Source organism: Dermochelys coriacea, chromosome 10 (assembly GCF_009764565.3).
Source record: "Dermochelys coriacea isolate rDerCor1 chromosome 10, rDerCor1.pri.v4, whole genome shotgun sequence".
In the NCBI taxonomy this organism is placed as follows: Eukaryota; Metazoa; Chordata; order Testudines; family Dermochelyidae; genus Dermochelys; species Dermochelys coriacea.
The window spans coordinates 25660795-25683229 of record NC_050077.1 but is presented as its reverse complement, the minus strand read 5'-3'; the positions used below and the strand labels follow the sequence as shown (position 1 = coordinate 25683229).

The window sequence follows — 22435 nt, the reverse complement described above, 5'->3', positions numbered from 1 at the left end:
TCCATCCAAGTACATTTGACAACCATTTTGACCTATCATGGATTAGTGTAAGATAGACCAGGGTCTCTGTACCACCATGTCAAGTTCATGTAGGGCTGGATGCTTTTAAAGTTTCCTACTGTGACACTCTGAACCCCATGTTCATCTTTATAAAATGATTGTGTGGTATCCAATGCAAAGTTTGTCATGTTGGGTATCTTTAGAAGGCTCATAATGCACTGAGCATGGCTGTTATAGTGATGTTATAGTAATTGTTACAGTAATGTTATAGTAAGGTTATAGGTTATTATTTCATGTATATAGTTATGAGGCTGAAAATCATAGAATCATAGAATATCAGGGTTGGAAGGGACCTCAGGAGGTCATCTAGTCCAACTTCCTCTTCAAAGCAGGACCAATCCCCAACTAAATCATCCCAGCCAGGGCTTTGTCAAGCCTGACGTTAAAAACCTCTAAGGAAGGAGATTCCACCACCTCTTTAGGTAATCTATTCCAGTGCTTCACCACCCTCCTAGTGAAAAAGTTTTTCCTAATATCCAACCTAAACCTCCCCCACCGCCATTGAGACCATTACTCCTTGTTCTGTCATCTGCTACCACTGAGAACAGTCTAGATCCATCCTCTTTGGAACCCCCTTTCAGATAGTTGAAAGCAGCTATCAAATCCCCCCTCATTCTTCTCTTCTGCAGACTAAATAATCCCAGTTCCCTCAGCCTCTCCTCATAAGTCATGTGTTCCAGCCCCCTAATCATTTTTGTTGCCCTCCGCTGGACTCTTTCCAATTTTTCCACCTCCTTCTTGTAGTGTGGGGCCCCAAACTGGACACAATACTCAAGATGAGGCCTCACCAATGCCGAATACAGGGGAATGATCATGTCCCTCAATCTGCTAGCCATGCTCCTACTTATACAGCCCAAAATGCCATTAGCCTTCTTGGCAACAAGGGCACACTATTGACTTGTATTTAGCTTCTCATCCACTGTAACCCCTAGGTCCTTTTCTGCAGCACTGCTGCCTAACCACTTGGTCCCTAGTCTGCAGCAGTGCCTGGGATTCTTCTGTTCTAAATGCAGGACTCTGCACTTGTCCTTGTTAAACCTCATCAGATTTCTTTTGGCCCAATCCTCTAATTTGTTTAGGTCCCTCTGTATCCTATCCCTACTCTCCAGCGTATCTACCACTCCTCCCAGTTTAGTGTCATCTGGGAACTTGCTGAGGATGCAATTCACACCATCCTCCAGATCATTAATGAAAATATTGAACAAAACTGGCCCCAGGACTGACCCTTGGGGCACTCCGCTTGATACCAGCTGCCAGCTAGACATGGAGCCATTGATCACTACCTGTTGAACCCGATGATCTAGCCAGCTTTCTATCCACTTTATAATCCATTCATCCAGCCCATACTTCTTTAACTTGTTGGCAAGAATACAGTGAATATGTATTCTCATGGCTTAAAGCAAGCCCATGCAAAAACTCTCCAAGAACAGAGAGGCAGTTCACACCTCATCAGGACATGGATGGGACAAACCCAGCCCAGCCTCACAGGAACAATGGACACTGGCTTAGGCAGCAACAAAAGAATCTGTTAGACCCTGTAAGGAGTAACCCCCTTCCTTTGGGCAGTTTAGGACTGCGATGAGGTAATGCTCACCTGACTCTGAAGGGGCGGGAGGCAGCAAAGCCAGGAGGAAAGAAAGGACATGATAAAAGGGAGAGACATTTTTGCCATGCTCTCTCTCTTCCACTTACATCTAAAGACACCATCACCACCACCACCACCAAGCAACTGAACTACTGATCAAAGGGGAGAGCCTGGCTGAAGAGCCAGCCTGTGGTGAGAAGCATCTAAGTTTGTAAGGACACTGAAAGTGTTAAGATCAGTTTAGAATGCATTTTGCTTTTATTTCGTTTGACCAAATCTGACTTGTTATGCTTTGACTTATCATCACTTAAATCTACCTTTATAGTTAACAAATCTGTTTGTTTATTCTACCTGAAGCAGTGCATTTAGTTTGCAGTGTGTCAGAGACTTCCCTTGGGAGAACAAACCTGGTACATATAAATTTCTTTGTTAAATTGATGAACTTATATAAGCTTGTAGCATCCAGTCGGCATTACTGGACACTGCAAGAGGGAGGTTCCCGGGGTGTGTCTGGGACCAGAGATATTGGCTAGTGTCATTCACTTGCAAGTAGCTGGGAACAGCTTACATGCTAGAGGCTGTGCATGAACAACCCAGGAGTGGGGGTCCTCACAGCAGAGCAGGGTAAGGCTGGCTCCCAGAGTCAAGGATTGGAGTGGTCTAGCGGATCTGGTGGTCTGGTCCAGACAACACCAGAGGGGAACGTCGCACCTACTAAAAAGCTCTATGTCAAGAGATATTCCTGTGACCTGAAGTTGATAAAAGCTCCTGTTGAACCATTCATTTCCTGTAAGCTTAAATTTCTTACTTGGTCGTTTTTCTGATGGTAGTGACTTCAGCTCACAGAGTGAGTTTCAGGCCTACTGACTGATCTACCTTCTGCCATCTTTACAATGACACAGTTGTGCTATGGATTCATCCTAAATTCCATCCCAAGATGGAATTGGAGTTACTCTTTAATGAGCCTAATATCCTACCATTTTTTCCTGCATGCCCTTCCTAATGAGGCCTTTCTCCATGTGGTTGATGTTTAAAGTCCCTAGGTTTTACTTGGAGCAGACTAAAGCCCTTGGGAAGAGCCTTCTACATTTTATTTCATATCTATTCACTGGACAACTTTGTTAACATGCACCTTATTGCATTTCGTATTGCTGTTACCTAGCTGGCCTGAAGCTAGAAAGCCACGCCAAAACTACACTTGATCTGAGGCAAGGCAGCCTCAAAAAACCATTTGCAAGGCAGCCACCTGGGCCTTACACCAGGCATTTACAAAGAATTATGGTTTAGATTTGCTCTGTAGCAGGAGATCCTGTTTCAGTTTATGTTGTAGAACTGTTTCCAAGTTATGGAAGACCAAACTCACTAATCCACTCACTAGAGATTATTTTGGGATGACCCTTACTTAAATTGGCCCAATTTTATTTGAAGGGTTTTTTTCCTTTAGTCTTTGCAATGAATCCTTCAGGGTACCAATGTTATAACTGAGATTGTTAGAGGTGTCTTACCTTCAATCATTTAAAAAAAGAAAAAGAAAATCACTCACAACCGTCCACTTTGCAATGTAGTGACTCCCTAGGACTGTGGGACATTGGGAGTCCTAGGGAGTCACTACATTGCAAAGTGCAATATTTCAACCTTTCACTTTTCTTGTGTAAGTTTAAAAAAAGATTAGTCTACATTATGGTCTCTATACTTGGTAAATTTAATTCTTAAAAATGAAAGCTGTTTTTGAAACATAGCTCAAAAAGGTGTCTTAAAACTGGTACACTATTTTTACAGACTCACTTTTCCACAAGTCTTAAGGACAGCACATTTGCCCATTATATCCATATTTTCATATGCATCCATGCCAGCAGTGGTCATTTCCAAAGAGGGAATGCCACAGTAGAACAACAAATGGAATTGAAAATGGTCTATTTTTTAAACACCTGCAAGTGTTTCCACAAGTGCTTTAAAAACCCATAGAATTGGCACTTATGATACAAATAGTGATTTTTACTAAACTGGCAGCATGGAATAAGAGAGAGCCAGCCTCAGCAGTAGCATGGCTGAGAATCAAGATGAACTGCAGTACTCTTGAAACCATTTTCTTCTACAGACATAGTGGGATTAGTCATTTTAAAAAACTACATGAAGGAAATCTTATTTTTTATTTGTTTTCATAGCCTCAGGGCATGTGACCCTTCCTACTTTATTTATAGGGAGATTTTGCCACAAAATTAGATCATGCACCAGACAGTTACACAGATATTGTAGTAATGGGAGCTTGTATACAGAGAAATTACCATAGAAATGATATAAAATAAATTAATCTCAGTTAAACAGAGTAAATCAGAATAATATCAGATAGGAAGTCTGCAGACCAAGGATGCCATATAGCTCTCTCCTCTCATTTTGAATTAGCAGTTGTAATCCATACTGTTTTATTCAGAAAAGTATTTGGTGACATTTAAAAAATCTGTAATTTACTAGATGGTCCTGTATAGTAGTGTTTCATAGATTAAACAGGGAGAAGAACTGATTATTTGTGGTTTATATTTGGTGCTACATGATCCTATTGTAGGAGAGGCAAGTGTGTGAAAGATCCATAGACACAAGCCTCAGAAATTGAACTCATTTGCATTGTAGCTCACAATTAGCACTTTGATGCCATTATGTCCCATTGCTCCTGCTGCTTTGGACACCTTAAGCCTTGCACCAGAAAAAAAGGTGAACTACTGTAGATCCCCTGATCTTGTAGATCACCTGGAATTGCTCCTAAGAAATGAGAGACTTCAAATGTCAAAGGTTTGTTGTGTAGGGAAATTTCCATCTTTCCTTGCAGGCCTGGATAGCCTTAATGGCTGAATCCAGGAAGCAGAAAAATAGGTTAAATAGATGCAGGCGGTATCAAAGGATAAAAATAACAGAAAAAGCTTAGCTTGAACCAGAGGTTGAATCAAGAGCAATATTGTTATAGAGAATTTGATAGAATATGTTGAAAACAAGTTGGAACTCAGAGTTTACAAAATCAGACTCCCTGACGGTAGAAAGACATCAGTTCCAACTGAATTTGCTGCACAGTTTATTGCTATCTTAGACCCAGGGGATCATCAAAGATTATTTGTTTTATACTTTTAAAAAAGGTAACTCCTACAGGAAGGGAGCTGGCAGTGAGATAAAGGAGAACAGAGGTTCTGTGACTGTAACTCTTGTAAAGAAGATTGGGACCACACTAAAATCTCTGGATCCAAAAAATATCTAGGATATGAAGAAGGTAAGATTTTTTTTCTATTAGCTTAAGTCCCTTGCCTTATTGTGTACTTATTATGGAAATACAACAGTTATGACAACACAAAGACTGCCTGTGTTATTTTCAACATCTTTCAAAATAAAATGTCAGAGGTGATGGGGAGGGAGGTATTTGCCAAATAAAGGTGCACAAAACAACAACAAAATGTTTAAGGAGGGTGTTGCAAAATGAAAGAAAATAGAAGGAATTACTTGAAAGTATGTTCTTGATATCCCAGTCGTCTGCGGACAGTGCAGTGTGGAGTAACTTCCCAAACATGAGCATGCATCAGTTTGTCTTCCAGGAACAAACTAGTCCTGCAAAGAGAAAATAAAACAACCACTGGATGAGTGAGTACTGCAGACTGCTGTCATTCATCACATCAACAGATTCTCTTGTCTTTTGGAACCACAGGTCAGTCCTTCACACACGTAACTACCAGCAGCAAACACAACATAATTTGGACATCATAAGATTTATGGGCTAAATCCTCAACTGGTATAAATTTGTGTTGCTCCAGTGAAATCAAGGTAGCTATGCCAATTTACACCACCTTAAGATTAGGCTGTCTGTGTTTATGCAGAATGGAATACCCCGTTTGCAAATCTCAGGTGTCATGACATACCTACAGGAGAACAATGAAAAGTAAACAATGCGCCATAAAACACGTTTGTATTAGGCTATCAGAATCAGGGAACCTTTCATCTAGGCTTTATGACAGCAATAAAACAGACCTGGCTTTCCAGATGGTGCTAAGTTCTCAAGTGAAATATACAGTTTTTATTGCACAGCAATCCCTGGTCACCCTTAGTATTTTAATTATAATTTGCATGGAGGGATCATAGACTAACTGACCTGTTTATTAAGGACTTTAGGCAGGGAAGTTCCACTAAAATTAATGAAGAGTCACCCTTGTTTGATTTCAGAGTAACAGCCGTATTAGTCTGTATTCGCAAAAAGAAAAGGAGGACTTGTGGCACCTTAGAGACTAATATTTTAGTGACTTCAGGGTAAGAACGCTTAGACAATGAAAATGTTCTCCATCTGTGCACTGCTCATTATAAACCTAATGGAATGCTGAGAATGAAGGCCTGCTTTCTACTGGTTACTGTACTGGGGCTGAACGGCTAGGAAAAGACCAGTGCTGTAAACAGAACCCTCTATCCATGGCAACAGGCAGTTCCACTTGTAAATGCATAAGAGAAAGAACTGGTTTGATGTTTCTTTGCATTTTTAATATTTTCACAGTTTTATAACAGCAAGAATGACCTGTGGGTCAGGCATTTCCTGACCATTAATGATTGTCTGTGTTAGGGGGCCAAGGACTAAGTATGCCAGCCTGTTATTAGCAGCCAGGAAAAGCCCTCTGTGTTGGTCATTGTTGCTTAAATAAAATAAGATCAGACTGCTTTATATGAGAAATAGCCACATAAGGGAGTAGAAACTACCATTCTCCTCATGGATTTCTCTGCCATAATTCTCTAGTGAGAGTGTGGACTTCCCTCCTTCATGATAAAAAGGGGACTGGCCTCAAAACTAATGAATCAAGAGAGGCTGGGGCATGCCCCCACATTAGTTCTCTGCTCCTAAATTTGCATGCTTGACTAGAGCGTGAAAATCCCTCACATAAACTGGGGTTCCACAAATACACACACACTTATTACATATATATACAAATAACCCAACTTGCACATGTGCATGAGGGAGTTTGCACACCTAAATGGGCCATGTAGGTGTGCATGTGTTGAACATGGGAGGCAAAATGGCTAAACGATCTCTTTCTTTATCTGTTTCCAGCCTTCACTGTATCCGTATCTAAATACTACACCAGAAACACCAACTATTTCATAAACATATTCCTTATGCCTAATCTGTTAGATTGTAACAATATTCTTGTTCATTTTCCTTCATTTTCCCTCATTTCAGGATTGACATGCTGTGGACAAGCTAGGCAAAAGGCTTCTTCCACTCCTCCCACCCCACAGGGATCCATCAGGGGTCTCTCTCCACTCCACCCTGAAGCCTTAGATGGTCAGCATTGTGAAGGAGAAAAGCAAAAAGCTGTCTCAGCCTTAACGGTGTAGGTCTTTCTGCTTCCACTGTGAAGCCTGATTAGCTGAGCTGGCAGTCCATAAAGTTGAAGCCAGTCAACTGTTCCCGATTTTGGGTTCAGGTCTAGAACGTTAATGACCCTGTCATTTCAGAGTGGCAAGTTTTGTTGTCTAATTCCTGCACTGGAGCAACAAAAGCTGGCACTTCTTACAAACTTCTTGAAGTGCACTCTCCTTTTAAGCAACTTCCTATGGCCCCTATGCCTTTCTAAAGTTGCCATCACCATATCCTTATGCTGCTCCCTGAGTCTACTCTACTCTCACTCCTCTGTTTAGCTCCGTATGTATCTGTAGGGTGCAAGTCATGTAGACTCCAAGGTAGGTAATGTTCCAGCTAAGTATTATACAATAAAGTTGATAGTTTTTTGGCAGAACAACATGAAAATATTTTTGCTTAAAAGGGACTATCATGTTTAAATAGGGCTTTTGGCAGTTGTAATCTAGTCCTAAAAATAAAATATTAACATGGGAAAGGAAGGACGACATCTAGGTAGGTACTGGGGGCTCCAAGTATTTAAGGCATAGTTCTGCTATGAAACCATTTCTGTAGAAGTGGCATCTTTTTTACATACAGGGAGCAGATATGTTAAGTTTTAAGAGTCATAGCTACTTATGTGAGCCACAGAACTGAGTGTTTACTCCTATACAGCCAACACAGCTCTGAAAAAGTGAGCTGGATTACATTCTGGTTCAGCATTGTGAGCAGAAATGTTGCATAAATTCCAACTGTTGGACCATATTCTGCCCCCTCTAACATCTGCACAATCCTGGCACAGCAGGCCTCTTGTGTGCTTTCTACACTCATGAATTTTGGCCCATATTAGGAATGCTAGATTTCTGAAAAGTGACCTGCCGGGTTTGTGTGCATTATTTTTCTGTTGTGCAGGATGGTGTTTTTAAAAGACATTCTGCATGAATAAATAAAAAATAAAGTTCTGCAGCACGAGGCTGAGGCATCTCAGTAATACTTTCAACAGTTCAGATCAGTTGAGCAATCAAAGGGCAAGACAGAGTAGGCATGCCTTTGCTTTGCCAGTTGTAAAAAAAATCAAACTCAGACTTTGCACCATGCAGAGTTCTAAGTTATAAACCAGTTCTGTTGATATCATTATATTATAGAGAGCACTTTATCTAAGCTGCCTCTTGAAACCCATGATCGGGCCATTAGCTGTATCATATAAGAGTGTGTATAGTCTATTAATCCCGCACTGTTTGAGTAGAACTTTCAATAAAAACAGACCAGTTAATATCCAGGACCCTGCTAGTGCTAAACATTTCATTAATATATTTCTGTGCAGTCTCTAAAATGCTTGTGGGGAAGCACAGTAAAGTGAATAGAGACTGTATAGTCTCAGTCTTTGCAGATGCTGGATCCTTCTTAATGCAGATGCTGTATATCCAGTACCAGGAACTTCAGCTCAGTGAACTGCAGTGGTGCCAAAAAATGAACTGTAATGTTGAATTAGCAAGTGGGGAGCAACAACAGACTGTTTTTTCTATAGTGTAGGGGAAGAACTGTTTACAGTAACTGAAATCTAAGTAGTTTACAGGAAATCTTTTCAGAAGCCATTATCAGGGTTACTTTAAAAATATACCTGTGCTCTTTATAGCTAAAGTCTGTATATTCTTAAATATAAAGTGACCTAAAGAGCACTATTCTTCCAAACAGTCACATGATCAGCGTTTGCCCTCCTGCTCATAACACAAGCCCTCCTGATGTTGCCAGCTCCTCCTGTTCTTTGTTTTAGGGGAGGCATTCCCTCTTTATTTGTTATGTAAAGAGTCATGCTTATCTATGGTTTCAGAGTAGCAGCCGTGTTAGTCTGTATTCGCAAAAAGAAAAGGAGTACTTGTGGCACCTTAGAGACTAACAAATTTATTAGAGCATAAGCTTTCGTGAGCTACAGCTCACTTCATCGGATGCATTTGGTGGAAAAAACAGAGGAGAGATTTATATACACACACACAGAGAACATGAAACAATGTGTTTATCATACACACTGTAAGGAGAGTGATCACTTAAGATAAGCCATCACCAACAGCAGGGGGGGGAAGGAGGAAAACCTTTCATGGTGACAAGCAGGTAGGCTAATTCCAGCAGTCAACAAGAATATCAGAGGAACAGTGGGGGGTGGGGTGGGAGGGAGAAATACCATGGGGAAATAGTTTTACTTTGTGTAATGACTCATCCATTCCCAGTCTCTATTCAAGCCTAAGTTAATTGTATCCAGTTTGCAAATTAATTCCAATTCAGCAGTCTCTCCTTGGAGTCTGTTTTTGAAGCTTTTTTGTTGAAGTATAGCCACTCTTAGGTCTGTGATCGAGTGACCAGAGAGATTGAAGTGTTCTCCAACTGGTTTTTGAATGTTATAATTCTTGACGTCTGATTTGTGTCCATTCATTCTTTTACGTAGAGACTGTCCAGTTTGGCCAATGTACATGGCAGAGGGGCATTGCTGGCACAGATGGCATATATCACATTGGTAGATGCGCAGGTGAACGAGCCTCTGATAGTGTGGCTGATGTGATTAGGCCCTATGATGGTATCCCCTGAATAGATATGTGGACAGAGTTGGCAACGGGCTTTGTTGCAAGGATAGGTTCCTGGGTTAGTGGTTCTGTTGTGTGGTGTGTGGTTGCTGGTGAGTATTTGCTTCAGATTGGGGGGCTGTCTGTAAGCAAGGACTGGTCTGTCTCCCAAGATCTGAGAGAAGTCACCTACTACAGGACAGGCCCAACAAAGAAAACAACAGAACGCCACTAGCCATCACCTTCAGCCCCCAACTAAAACCCCTCCAACGCATCATCAAGGATCTACAACCTATCCTGAAGGACGAGCCATCGCTCTCTCAGATCTTGGGAGACAGACCAGTCCTTGCTTACAGACAGCCCCCCAATCTGAAGCAAATACTCACCAGCAACCACACACCACACAACAGAACCACTAACCCAGGAACCTATCCTTGCAACAAAGCCCGTTGCCAACTCTGTCCACATATCTATTCAGGGGATACCATCATAGGGCCTAATCACATCAGCCACACTATCAGAGGCTCGTTCACCTGCGCATCTACCAATGTGATATATACCATCATGTGCCAGCAATGCCCCTCTGCCATGTACATTGGCCAAACTGGACAGTCTCTACGTAAAAGAATGAATGGACACAAATCAGACGTCAAGAATTATAACATTCAAAAACCAGTTGGAGAACACTTCAATCTCTCTGGTCACTCGATCACAGACCTAAGAGTGGCTATACTTCAACAAAAAAGCTTCAAAAACAGACTCCAACGAGAGACTGCTGAATTGGAATTAATTTGCAAACTGGATACAATTAACTTAGGCTTGAATAGAGACTGGGAATGGATGAGTCATTACACAAAGTAAAACTATTTCCCCATGGTATTTCTCTCCCCCCCACCCCACCCCCCACTGTTCCTCTGATATTCTTGTTAACTGCTGGAATTAGCCTACCTGCTTGTCACCATGAAAGGTTTTCCTCCTTCCCCCCCCTGCTGTTGGTGATGGCTTATCTTAAGTGATCACTCTCCTTACAGTGTGTATGATAAACCCATTGTTTCATGTTCTCTGTGTGTGTGTGTATATAAATCTCTCCTCTGTTTTTTCCACCAAATGCATCCGATGAAGTGAGCTGTAGCTCACGAAAGCTTATGCTCTAATAAATTTGTTAGTCTCTAAGGTGCCACAAGTACTCCTTTTCTTTATGCTTATCTATGGCTCTATAATTATCAAATGATACTAGTTCAAATGGCAGTGCACCTGACTGAAGTTACACACAATGACTGAAAATAGCAATAGATACTGGCTGCTTAGCGATGCGAAAAGTGATTAAGGAACAATTGTCCTCAAAATCAATTGCAAAATGTGCCGTGCAACACCTGCATTATGAGAAAAGAATCAGAACTATCCTAACCTTTATGAGTCAGGAGTTCCTGGTGTAGTGGATTCCCATGGTATTGAAAGCAGAATCCCCCATAATAATGGGGGCTTTGTCCTGCACAATTGCTACCAAAGTAGCCCTGAGACTTCCGTCAGACTGCTAGAAATATGTCTGGAGTGGGATGAATCTGGCAAAGCACTACTAAACTGCTGTATTGCCAGGCTCAGGACTCTTGGATGGGACACAGACTGACAATTTCAGTGCAGTGCTGAAAAAGGAAACTTTAAGGCTTCTAGAGGACTGAAATAGCTTTGCATAAACTCACCGTGCTACTGCGTAAAGACTCATGATTGTTCTACCCTCTAGAGGCAGCAAAGAGGATATAAGTGCTATTACTGATAGCTAATTGAGATTTTAAATCAGGACTGCTATTTCTTTGGGCCCATCTCTGCATCCCTCACATGCTCAAAACTCCCATTGAAATCAATAGGAATTTAGGTGAGCAAGGAATGCAAGATTAAGTTCTATATTACACTTCACTTTCTAATTTTCTGGAACAGCAGCTTAAGGTATAAGAACATTCACCATTACACCTAAGTGTGCATCATCTTGTACAGTCTTTGTCATGACCATGACACCCCATTATGAAACTCCTCCAGTTCTTTTGCTGCAAGGAGGAACATCAGCTGACAACATGTATTTATGTGTAAGCTTAAGGGTGGCAATATAAGACCTTCCTTTCTTGGAGATTGCCTGAACCTTCAAACATACTGGAGAGCTGGAACCTCAGTTACAGAAGCTGACATGAGGCTTGTGACTTTGGTAGCAGAGAAATCTATGCCTTTTCAGTGTCCCAGGTACTAAGGAGTGCCCTAAAATTGGTCATAGAGGGCTCCTAAATGTGGGCTGAGGCCCCTTCAGCACAAGGAACCATCCCCACAGATATGGATGATAGTAGGACTAAATCTGCTCTCCAGGATACAGCAAAGCTGCTAAAAAAGAATGACAGGTTTCAGAGTAGCAGCCATGTTAGTCTGTATTCACAAAAAGAAAAGGAGTACTTGTGGCACCTTAGAGACTAACAAATTTATTTGAGCCTAAGCTTTCGTGAGCTATAGCTTACTTCATCGGATGCAACATCCAATGAAGTGAGCTGTAGCTCACAAAAGCTTAGGCTCAAATAAATTTGTTAGTCTCTAAGGTGCCACAAGTACTCCTTTTCTTTTTAAAAAAGAATGATTTGTTGAGCTGACGAGATTGGCTCTGAAGGATGTCTACCTATCATTTTCCAAAACTGCTAAAGTACCCAGAGTTCTTATAAGACTAGTGTCCCTTTCAGTTTGTCATTGATTCCATTCTACTTCACAAAGCCCCTAAGTTTACATAGCTTTGAGGATTAGGGGCATCAGAGAGATACTAGACCTAGATGGCATACTGATTACCTCCCTGAAGATAGAGCCATTACAGCAGGAGAAGGATTTAACCAATCCACATCCTAGAAGGGTTTGGCATCTTTATGATCATGTAAAAATATTACATAGCCTTACAAGAAATAAGAAGTCATGGTCTCCCAGAAAAGGAAATGTTCAAACTTCCCCTGTAAACAGAGGACTAAGGTGTCTCTAAGGAAAACCTCCTCTCCCCTCAGGAATATAGGTCTGTGTAAGTGCAGGAAGTCTTCCAGGGACCCATCTACAGTGGAGGCTCCAGAGACTGAGGGCCTAAAACAAGGGCCAGATTACCGAGGTGAGACCAGATCAGCATCTCTCTTGATAGATCCAATATATAGAAGTCTGGAGCAAAGAAGCAGTGTTTAGCTTATTCTTGGACATGATCATAATATCAAATGCAAATCTATTTTACTGGTTAACAGGATGAGAGGAGATAGCCACTGGGGGCAAATGCTCACAAGAAGACAACAAATTCCATTTCAACTGCCTGCAACTCTTAAGTCGGCTTTTGATGAAAAGTGTGGCAAAGGAGAGATCACAAATACCAATGGAGACTGCTTTGGTTAGACAAGAATAATTGATCACATGTGGTACTAAAACAAACTGGTAGGCCAATGCTCTAAGTTGCTGGTGTGGCTGGCCAAGAATTTGGGGGAGTACTGCCTAATATATCATCTGTCAACGTGAGCAAAATATACTCCAGACCTGTCAGATGCCAGAACAGATTGGAATTCCAAGGTACTTGAGAAACTTAAGGAATCTGGTGTCTAAAATGACAAGCGTTTACATGCCCTGCCTATGTATATTTCTCATATGTCTGTAGCGGTAGTATGTACATGCCCCTTACCCGAAACAGGAAACATCAATTCTGCCACAAATAGGCCAAGGTGGTAAAAGCGGCCAGAATCTAGTTGGGACACTGAGGCAAGCAGAGATTTAGTGACTTTTCCAAGATCATTTTTCCAAAGTAACAAGGCTTGGTACAGAAATTTTAGTTCCCAGTCCTTTGCTTTAGCCAAAAGACCATATTACTCTCTAACTGCATAAATAAAAGACAGGAATAATCTCTGTCCTGAGGAACTTACGGTCAGTCAAATTCAGACAGATGCAACACATAACTCAAACAGAATATAGTCATTAGGCAGTGATGGCACAGAGATCAATGTTGGAAGGCTTTACTAAAGAAGCAGATTTTAAAAAGAGGACTTGATGGAAAACAAGAAGTCTAAAGTTATTTTAGTCCCAGGGAGCAACTTGAACAAATTTTTAAAGCCATGATTGCAAATGTCATTTTTAAATACATATAATGATGTAAAACTGGCCTTTAATGTGAAATAGCATGATAAAATAAGGTAACTATTGTTCAGCAAAGTAATGTTCAGGGTCTGACTGACACCCTAAAGAAAAAAAAAATCCCAAATTCAGAGTTAAGGTACCAGGCAACAGTGATTTTACTCCTTTGTGCATACTTATTATGATAGGTTGTATTCAGTAAAGCCTTCCATTATATGGTGTCATAACACTATTGGGCAAATGTTTATTTTTTTACGGCAAGGGTTATCTATGTGGAAGGTATTATTAAATATTTAAATTGTAAGAAATTTTGTTATCAGATTATTCAGGCACTTTACTGCCCATTTACACCAATGTTCATCTAGCACCTTGAGACAGGAATTGGTTTGAACATTTTTTGAGCAGGCACAATGATTTCCAAACAAATATGTGTAAGTCAGAATTGAAGAGACCAGAGGGCAAATTTATGCCTGCTTAATGGAGCAAATCTAGGGATTAATCTGGTCTAGTAAGTTCAAGTGTGTTTGAAGGCAGTGTTGCCAGCAAAGAATTGTCCTAAATACACTTACTTCTAGGTAGTTAATTTGCTATCTAGATTTCAGTTAATTTTCAGGAAATATGGCAAATGGGTTAATGTATCCTCATGAGAATGTTCCAAGCAAGTTTTTCATTCACAATTTATCTTAACTAGTATAAAATGAATATTATAAAGCTATAATTAAACATTAAAACTGTTCACTATACATACATACCTAGGCTTGCTCAAAATGGCAATATAAAGAAATATTCCTTAACTGCAGTCCTAGAAACTTGTTGATGCAATTTGGAAAAGATGGCCAGGAAAGTGATCCACAGTGTTCTAAAATGTGACTCCATATAGATGTAGTAGAATGTTCAGAATGAAGCCCTGCTTTCCCATTGGTTGTTGCACAGCAAAGAAAAGAGGAGTGCTGTAAATAGAACAGTATCCAGGGTAACTTGCACTTCAAACTTTGCAACTTTGAAAATATTATCTCAGTTTATAACAAATAATTATAAGTTTGTTAAATTTGCTCAGCTTTGATTCAGACATTCAGATCCTCCAGCTAGTTCTGTTGCCCCAGTCCTGCACCAATTGAAGTCAGTGGCAACACTCCCATCGACTTCAGTGGTGCAGGATAGGGTCCATAGAATCAAATCCTGTCATTACCAGAGTCAATGGGAATTTTGCCACTGAGTTTAATGGAACTGGGATTGGACACTAAATGCTAGGCTATGGCCTTCATGGTGGTTGCTGTTCAATTATAACACTGTTTTTAAAAAGGAAAATAGCAAATGCCACAAGACTCTTAGCCTCATCAATATCCTATATCCATCTTTAACTGAATAGCTTCACTTTGGCTATTTCTTCCCCATCTCACTGTATGTAATTAGCACAAACACCAGTATGCTTGACTCTAGATGATGGCAGGCGAAATGCATTCATTGGCAACTAAGCGTAAAGCAGCTTAAATGAAATTCAGACAGTGATGGGGCAAAGATATTTCATGCATGCTGCAAATTTGTATAACAAGTAGTCCAGCCTGATGGAATTACACACTTAACTTCTACAAAATATGGTTATAATGAACATATTGACAGTGACAGCAATGCTACAAGCAGACTTCATGATAAATAACTTTAAGCAGTAAGGAAATTAATCAGTGCTTTCAAATGTCCCCCTTTCACTACAAGTTTCATTACAGGGCATACAAAACATTTTTTTTACCTTGTCTAAAGAACAGTTTGGATAATCCAGTTCCAAATTCAAGTTCCCAAGATTCCTAGCAGCCAATAAATATAACAAACAGATATTCTTAACAGCAAATACAGTTTGGATGGCACAGTTGGTTCAACTTTGTACTCAGGATTCCTGATGTCAGTTTTGCCACAGGTCACAAGTGGAATTTGGTGATTTCATCTGGGTCATTAATGGATATTAGCATCCAAAGAAGTCACAGCACCATCGGTAGTAACTTCTCAAGAGAAGTCCAGAATAGAAGCAACAGAAGGATTGCCACCCATCAGTTTTGAAATGCTTTGGCAGAGCCAGCTGCTCGGCTGTGGCTCTGGAGGATGTGAGGAAACAAAGAGGGTGGGGTTGCAAAGGTGGCTTTAAGTCAGGGGTTCTCACAACAAAATTTTGGGGGGGCCACAGGGTGTGATCACCAACTCTTGCAGCTAGCCGCTCTGACAATTTTTCCTAAAATACTTAATTGACTTTAAGAAAAACAAATATATATGCACATATACATGTCCAAATCATCGTAATTTATTTATACAGGGCTTTTTTGCATACTCAGTAATAAAAATAGTCTACAGTTGTCTCTATTCTTTACTGGACCTAAACAGAATAGAAACACAAATTAGGTGCTGTGCATGTTCTTGTCATTTTTATATTGTTGTTGTTTCTTTTGCTTTTTGGGGGGCGGGTTTAAAACTTGCTAGCTATCACTTTTCACAGCAGAAGATTTGCTAGCTAGTTGGGAGGCAGTGAAAAGTGATATTAACAAACGTACAAATATCACTTTTCACAGCAGACTTACTCAGCCCCAGCAAGCTGGGTGACAAATTAAACCCTGGATGGGGAGGTGAGTAGGGAGGCAGAGGGGGCAATGGCGGGGATGTATGGAGGTCTGGGAGAGGTGATGGGGGTGAGCTGGTGAGCCTGGGGCCGGGGCCAGGGCTGGAGACCAGAGCCGGCCACCACACAGCTGAAGCCTAGGCCCACAAGACACAGCAGGGGCCATGAGCAATGGGGGGGAACCCGAGATACCGCGGCCAGGGCCCACGGACAGAGCTCACTGCCATGTGGCTGAATCCCAGGGACAGAGCAGGCAAGCAGGGTTCGGGGTGATGGGAGGGATGGTGAGCCTGGGGCTGGAGCCCGAAGCCCTGCAAAGGGGACGGAGCCTGCTGCTGTGCAGCTGAAGCCCAAAGCCCCACAGCCAGAGCCTCTTGCCCGCCACCCTAGGGCTGAAGTCAGAAGCACAAACCCCACTGCCCCCAGGAAGGTGAGGAACTCACCCTGGCAGCCTCCTCCACCAGCATTTGTGGCTCCAGAGTGGGGCAGGGCCCAACCCCTGCTGGTAGCCCCTGGGGAGGGATTACTGCTTGCTCCCCGCTCCCATCACCTCCCAAGAGGCTGTGGCCACAAGAAAAGCCCTTGGTGGCCACATGCAGCCATGACTGCCGCATTTGAGAAATGCTGCTCTAAGCCATCTTTTTGCCCTCTCACTGAACCTAGTGCCGCTATGTGCTGGCCCAGTCCTGCACTGCAAGTCAAAGCCATTTGATAAACCCTCCACTCCTATTACATTAACTTGCTTTTGTATCAGCAAGCTCAGATTCAACACTCAGAGCCATATAAAGCATAATGGAAGACATAATCCTGCCTCCCTTTCCCAAGAAGCTTTCAATCCAAGGGTCCAATCATATGTCTAGTAGAAACCAGTGGGATTTTGCCACTCACTTCACTGGTAGTTAGATGTATGGAGGCCCAAGTTAAGTAGACCACAGAGTTGGAATACATAAGATATCTTATGACTAGGAAAGGCAAAGTCTCTGGACAGTGGAGATGTCCCATTTTGGGTAGTGTCATATACTTGGGCCCAGATCCTCAGCTGGTATAAGCAGGATTTACACAAGTGTAAGGAGCTGGCACTTAATTTTTCAAATCCATCTTGATAGGGCTAATGGAAGAAGAGAATTTTGAAGAATTAGTATATTTTAAAAGGCTAGTATTAGTGGTACTGAAATAACAGATTTAGTCAAACAAATTCACTCAATCAAACTGCTTATCCAAAGGAGACCTATTCCAGTGAAATGTCATTGGCTTCAGACACTGGAAATATTTATAACAGGGATGCACAATGTGGACTCGCAGAAAGCAAGTACTCCCCATGGACTCGTAAAATGTGAACCTGAGATGCCCTTGCCGCTGAATTGCAAGGTGAGGGCAAATCTGAACAAAGGCAGGTTTTTATTGCTGATTAACAGAAAATGCAATTAATTCCCACACGTCTCCCAAGAAAGATACAAACACGAGTAAAGATGAGGGATAATTGTGTAGTTACAAATTATCCACAAGCACACACACATTTGGTGAGGCCCTGGGATTCCTGGGAAGCTGCCACGGCCTACTCCAGCGTTGTGAAGGCAACATAACCCCAGGTTTGAGGGCTGAGATTTTCAGAGTAGTACAGACTGTTAGCCACACTTACCTTTAATGCATGATGTGTAGCTAAACCCTCTGCACTGCTCTGAAGGTCTCTGCTGGAGATTGCAGCAAGTGCAGACTTACACCTTATACCCAAAGCCCTTTGTAGTCAATGGAAATATGTCAGTTGGGCTTTGGATCAGCCCCTAGACATGATTTTGCTGGTGGCCCTAGAACGGATATGCCTTTTAAAGACCCAACAATAGGAAGACTTTTAGGCCAACACTGACATGATGAGAAGAGTGCTGCCTCTCCCCAGCTGCTCATGGTTCAGTACCAGGAGACCAGTGACAAGGGAGCCAGCCAAAAGCATTTGGCAAGAGAAGCTTCATGAGATCCATTCTGGAAGGTGTTTGGAGAGTGAATGGTAGACCAGAAGGAAAGAGGAGTGAAAATAATTAGTATCTTTATGAATTAATTATAAAACTAGGACACTAGGAGTGCTTAATCTCTGAATAGCCTGATTGACTTCTATTCCACATCTTACTGTTTGGGTGTGGGTGTGGGAAACAGTCAATAACGGTGTGCTGAATTTTACCCTCAGATACCACAGTGAAAATCCTATGTAGTTATTTGTCTCTGTTTTTGATTCACCATGAAATAATTCTTAATGTGAACAAATGGCAGCAGGGTCCAGTTGCAAGGGATGGGATGAGGAGTCAAGACATCCAGGTTCTGCCAATGATCTGCTGTTTGACACTGGAGAAGTCACTTCACCTCTCTGTGCCTTTGTTTCGCCATTTGCAAAATGGAGATAGTGAGACAGGGTGACATCCACTCCTATTCAGAGGGCCTGCAAAAGAACTAAGCACCACTCAAGTCCTACATAAGCTGGGGTATGAAGACTTTCCCAAAATGCTCTGAAACAAAATTTGCGGAGCAGAAAAAAGGCTAGGGAGATATGGATCTATGAAAAAAGATGAAATAGGTTGACTAAGCACTGATTAAGGGAGGCATCATAATCCACAAATATTTGAAGGCTATAAACCCCAAGTACATAGAGGATTCATTTGGGGTAATAAATGGGGTATAGTTAGGCATGACCAGTGGAATGAAGTTAAAAAGAGGAAAAGTTTCCTGACTGTGAGATGGATTATGAAACACAGTATTAGCCTCCCATGAGGAGTGGTGGAAGCCTGTAACCTTGGACATCTAAAACTTGACCACACAAAGCACAAGGATGTGCAGAGTAGGCAATAATCCATCATGGGCAGAGGGATAAACTGGAGGATTCATAGGTTTTAAGGCCAGAAGGGAGCATTAGATCATTTAGTCTGATCTCCTGTATAACACAAGCCATAGAACTTCATCCAGTTACCCCTGTACTGAGCCCAATATCTTGTGTTTGACTAAAGAATACCTTCCAGAAAGGCATTCAGGCTTGTTCTGAAGACATCAAGGGATGGAGAATCTACCACTTCCCTTGGTAGTTTGTTCCAATGGTTAATCCACCTCACTCTTAAAATGTGTGCCTTCTTTCTCATTTGAATTTGCCTGGCTTTAAATTCCAGCCACAGGGTTGAGACTGAGATTGTGATGCCTGATCCAAAGTCCTTTGAAACTAATGGAAAGACACACATTGACTTGAATGCACTTTCAGGCCCTTGCTGAACTATTTTCTGTTCACTCAAGTTGCTCGGTTAGTAAAGGTCCTATGGACAAGAAGATGTAAAATAACTGCCCTCAATAGATTCAGCTACCTATAAACATAAAGGACTGCTTTGTTCCTGACCACCCATGGAGAGGGTGAAATGCACACTCCCTACCTCATCCTGCCTAGTCATTAACCCTCCCCAGGTGATGAGGCGATGCAGCTGAACAAGCACCTAGAGAGCATAAGTCTATTATTGTTATAATGTAAAAATGTCTGAGCACTGTGAACAATAATCAAAATAATAGAACAAAGAACACTACATCACTATGAGATCCAGCAGCTTTACAGACTTCCTAGCCCTCACACTGGTCCTTTTTCATCATTGCATTCATGACCTACTTGGGGGAGAAGTTTCTCAAAGAATTGTTTAAGGGTTCCAAGGTGTAACAGCCATGATGTACTGGAGCCTGCAGTTTCAATATTCCTAGAAAAGGAGTTAATTTTCCACCTCATGCCCCTTCACTTTGAATTTCTTTCTTAACTTACAAGCAGCAGAAGATCTGAAGTGATGAGCTGGAGCAGGGAAGGAAGGGGTGGGGAAGGGGTGGGGAATAGCGCACACAGACACATACACACCAACCATGATCAGGCACCACCATCAAGGGTGGGCAGCCGGGAACTCTTATCGTTGTGAAATAAAAGATACAACTTACCCTGTCTGCCTTTGTTTTTGTTCTTTCTAGTTTCCGTTCTTCCACTGTTACAGGCGAAGAGGCAACAGCAGCTCGTTTGGGGACAGGGCTGGGTAAATAGGATAGTTCCAGGGCCCGGTTCAGCAGTGAGTCCAGACAGGACCTTTCCTTCCCCACTCCTTGTGCTGACCAGTCCCAGAATAGTTTGTCTTTTATCTAGATGCAGAACAGATGGGACTCTCACTCCTGCTCAACAGCTGATGGATGGGAGAATGATGGCCCAGCTACTGAGAAAAGCTGGGGTGAGGTTCTATGGAATGCTCCGTGTTGTGACCCTGAATGTGGGAGACAGGGAGCAAAGCAAGAGGAGACAAGAGGGAAGTGAAGAACGAGCCAAGAGGAGGAGGTACTGCTACAAGAGGAGAGGGGACATAAAGTAGAAGAGGGAGGGCCAAGGGTCACAATAGAGGACAAGGCACCAGGGTGGGTGAGGGAAGGTCAGAGGGGATGCTATGGCCGAGTAGGCAGTGGGAGGGGACTAGTCAGCCAGCATTCTCTTGAACACTCCAGGAGAAGAGTGGATGCCTTTGTGACCCCTTCACAAAGACAATAGTGGGTGGGGCTCCAGTGAGGCAACCTCTGAGAGGCTGGGACCTTACAGCTGCTTCTGGGCCTGAAGAAGAAATTAGATTTATGGATCTGGTTGGATTGAAGCCTACAAATTAGATTTGGATCCAAAGACCCACAAGCTGTGGAAGTTTGGATCCAGAACTCCAGTTGAGGACCATTCTTAATTTTTAAAGTATTTTAAGATTCTCAGGTAGAAGGCACTTTAAAGGTGCAAGTATTATGATAATGAATGATAATGAATTTATAAGGGGACAAGTTCACCACTGACATCAACTAGTTCAACTCCCCCGATGTTAGCTGAGTTTCACCCACTTGGCTGGGGTATATTTGGCCCAGCAAGTCCAGCCTATCAGAAGTGGGATACCACAGGATTGAACTCAGGGAGAAACTTGGTGCATTGTCAAAAAACTCTTTTAATGCTTGACATTTCCTTTCTGTTATTCTGACATGTTGAATAGTCTTTTAATAGGTTTCAGAGTGGTAGCCGTGTTAGTCTGTATCAGCAAAAAGAATGAGGAGTACTTGTGGCACCTTAGAGACTAACACATTTATTTGGACATAAGCTTTCGTGGGCTAAAACCCACTTCATCAAATGCATGCAGTGGAAAATACAGTAGGAAGATACATATATACAGAGAACATGAAAAAATGGGTGTTGCCATACCAACTCTAATGAGACTAATCAATTAAGGTGGGCTATTATCAGCAGGAGGGAAAAAAACTTTTGTAGTGATAATCAGGATGGCCCATTTCAAAAAAGTTGACAAGAAGGTGTGAGTAATAGTAGGGGGAAAATTAGCATGGGGAAATAGTTTTTAGTTTGTGTAATGACTCATTAACTCCCAGTCTTTATTCAAGCCTAATTTAATAGTGTCCCGTTTGCAAATTAATTTCAGTTCTGCAGTTTCTTGTTGGTATTGTAGTTTTAAGAACGCTTGATAGAGATCCTGTAGGTGTTGTCTCTGTCAGAGGGATTGGGACAAATCTTAGAGCTTGGCTGTAGACAATTGATCGTGTGATGTGGTTTGGATGAAAGCTGGATAAGTATAGCGGTCAGTAGGTTTCTGGTATAGGGTGGTGTTTATGTGACCATCACTTATTAGCACTGTAGTGTCCAGGAAGTGGATCTCTTGTGTGGACTGGTCCAGGCTGAGGTTGATGGTGGGATGGAAATTGTTGAAATCATGGTGGAATTCCTCAAGGGCTTCTTTTCCATGGGTCCAGATGATGAAGATGTCATCAATGTAGCACAAGTAGAGTAGAGGCGTTAGGGGACGAGAGCTGAGGAAGCATTGTTCTAAGTCAGTGATAAAAATGTTGGCATACTGTGGGGCTATGCGGGTACCCATACCTTGATCTCTATCAAGCATTCTTAAAACTATAATACCCATCGACTGAAGTGAAGAAACAGATTGACACAGCCAGAAGAGTACCCAGAAGTCACCTACTACAGGACAGGCCCAACAAAGAAAGTAACAGAATGCCACTAGCTGTCACCTTCAGCCCCCAACTAAAACCTCTCCAACGCATCATCAAGGATCTACAACCTATCCTGAAGGACGATCATCACTCTCACAGATCTTGGGAGACAGGCCAGTCCTCGCTTA

At 42.0% G+C, this 22435-nt stretch overlaps 1 protein-coding gene and 1 long non-coding RNA gene across 3 annotated transcripts in view; one reads left to right on the top strand and one right to left on the bottom strand.

Moving 5' to 3' along the window:
- Nucleotides 1-16017, top strand: part of LOC119862226 — a 29302-nt gene extending 13285 nt beyond the window's left edge. The window contains exons 2-5 of the long non-coding RNA XR_006274857.1: nucleotides 4784-4901; nucleotides 5221-5330; nucleotides 12580-12677; nucleotides 12805-16017. This is a non-coding gene — a long non-coding RNA (uncharacterized LOC119862226). The remainder of the gene's footprint in view (nucleotides 1-4783; nucleotides 4902-5220; nucleotides 5331-12579; nucleotides 12678-12804) is intronic.
- Nucleotides 1-22435, bottom strand: part of USP7 (ubiquitin specific peptidase 7) — a 196380-nt gene that overhangs the window by 121140 nt on the left and 52805 nt on the right. The window contains exons 3-4 of one of the 2 annotated variants that reach the window (XM_043494181.1): nucleotides 14428-14625; nucleotides 5129-5233 (exon numbers count right to left, since the gene is read on the bottom strand). In XM_043494181.1, coding sequence (XP_043350116.1) covers nucleotides 5129-5201 — 73 coding nt within the window. In that variant the 5' untranslated portion in view covers nucleotides 5202-5233; nucleotides 14428-14625. The remainder of the gene's footprint in view (nucleotides 1-5128; nucleotides 5234-14427; nucleotides 14626-22435) is intronic. The other variant, XM_043494182.1, reaches the window with a different exon arrangement.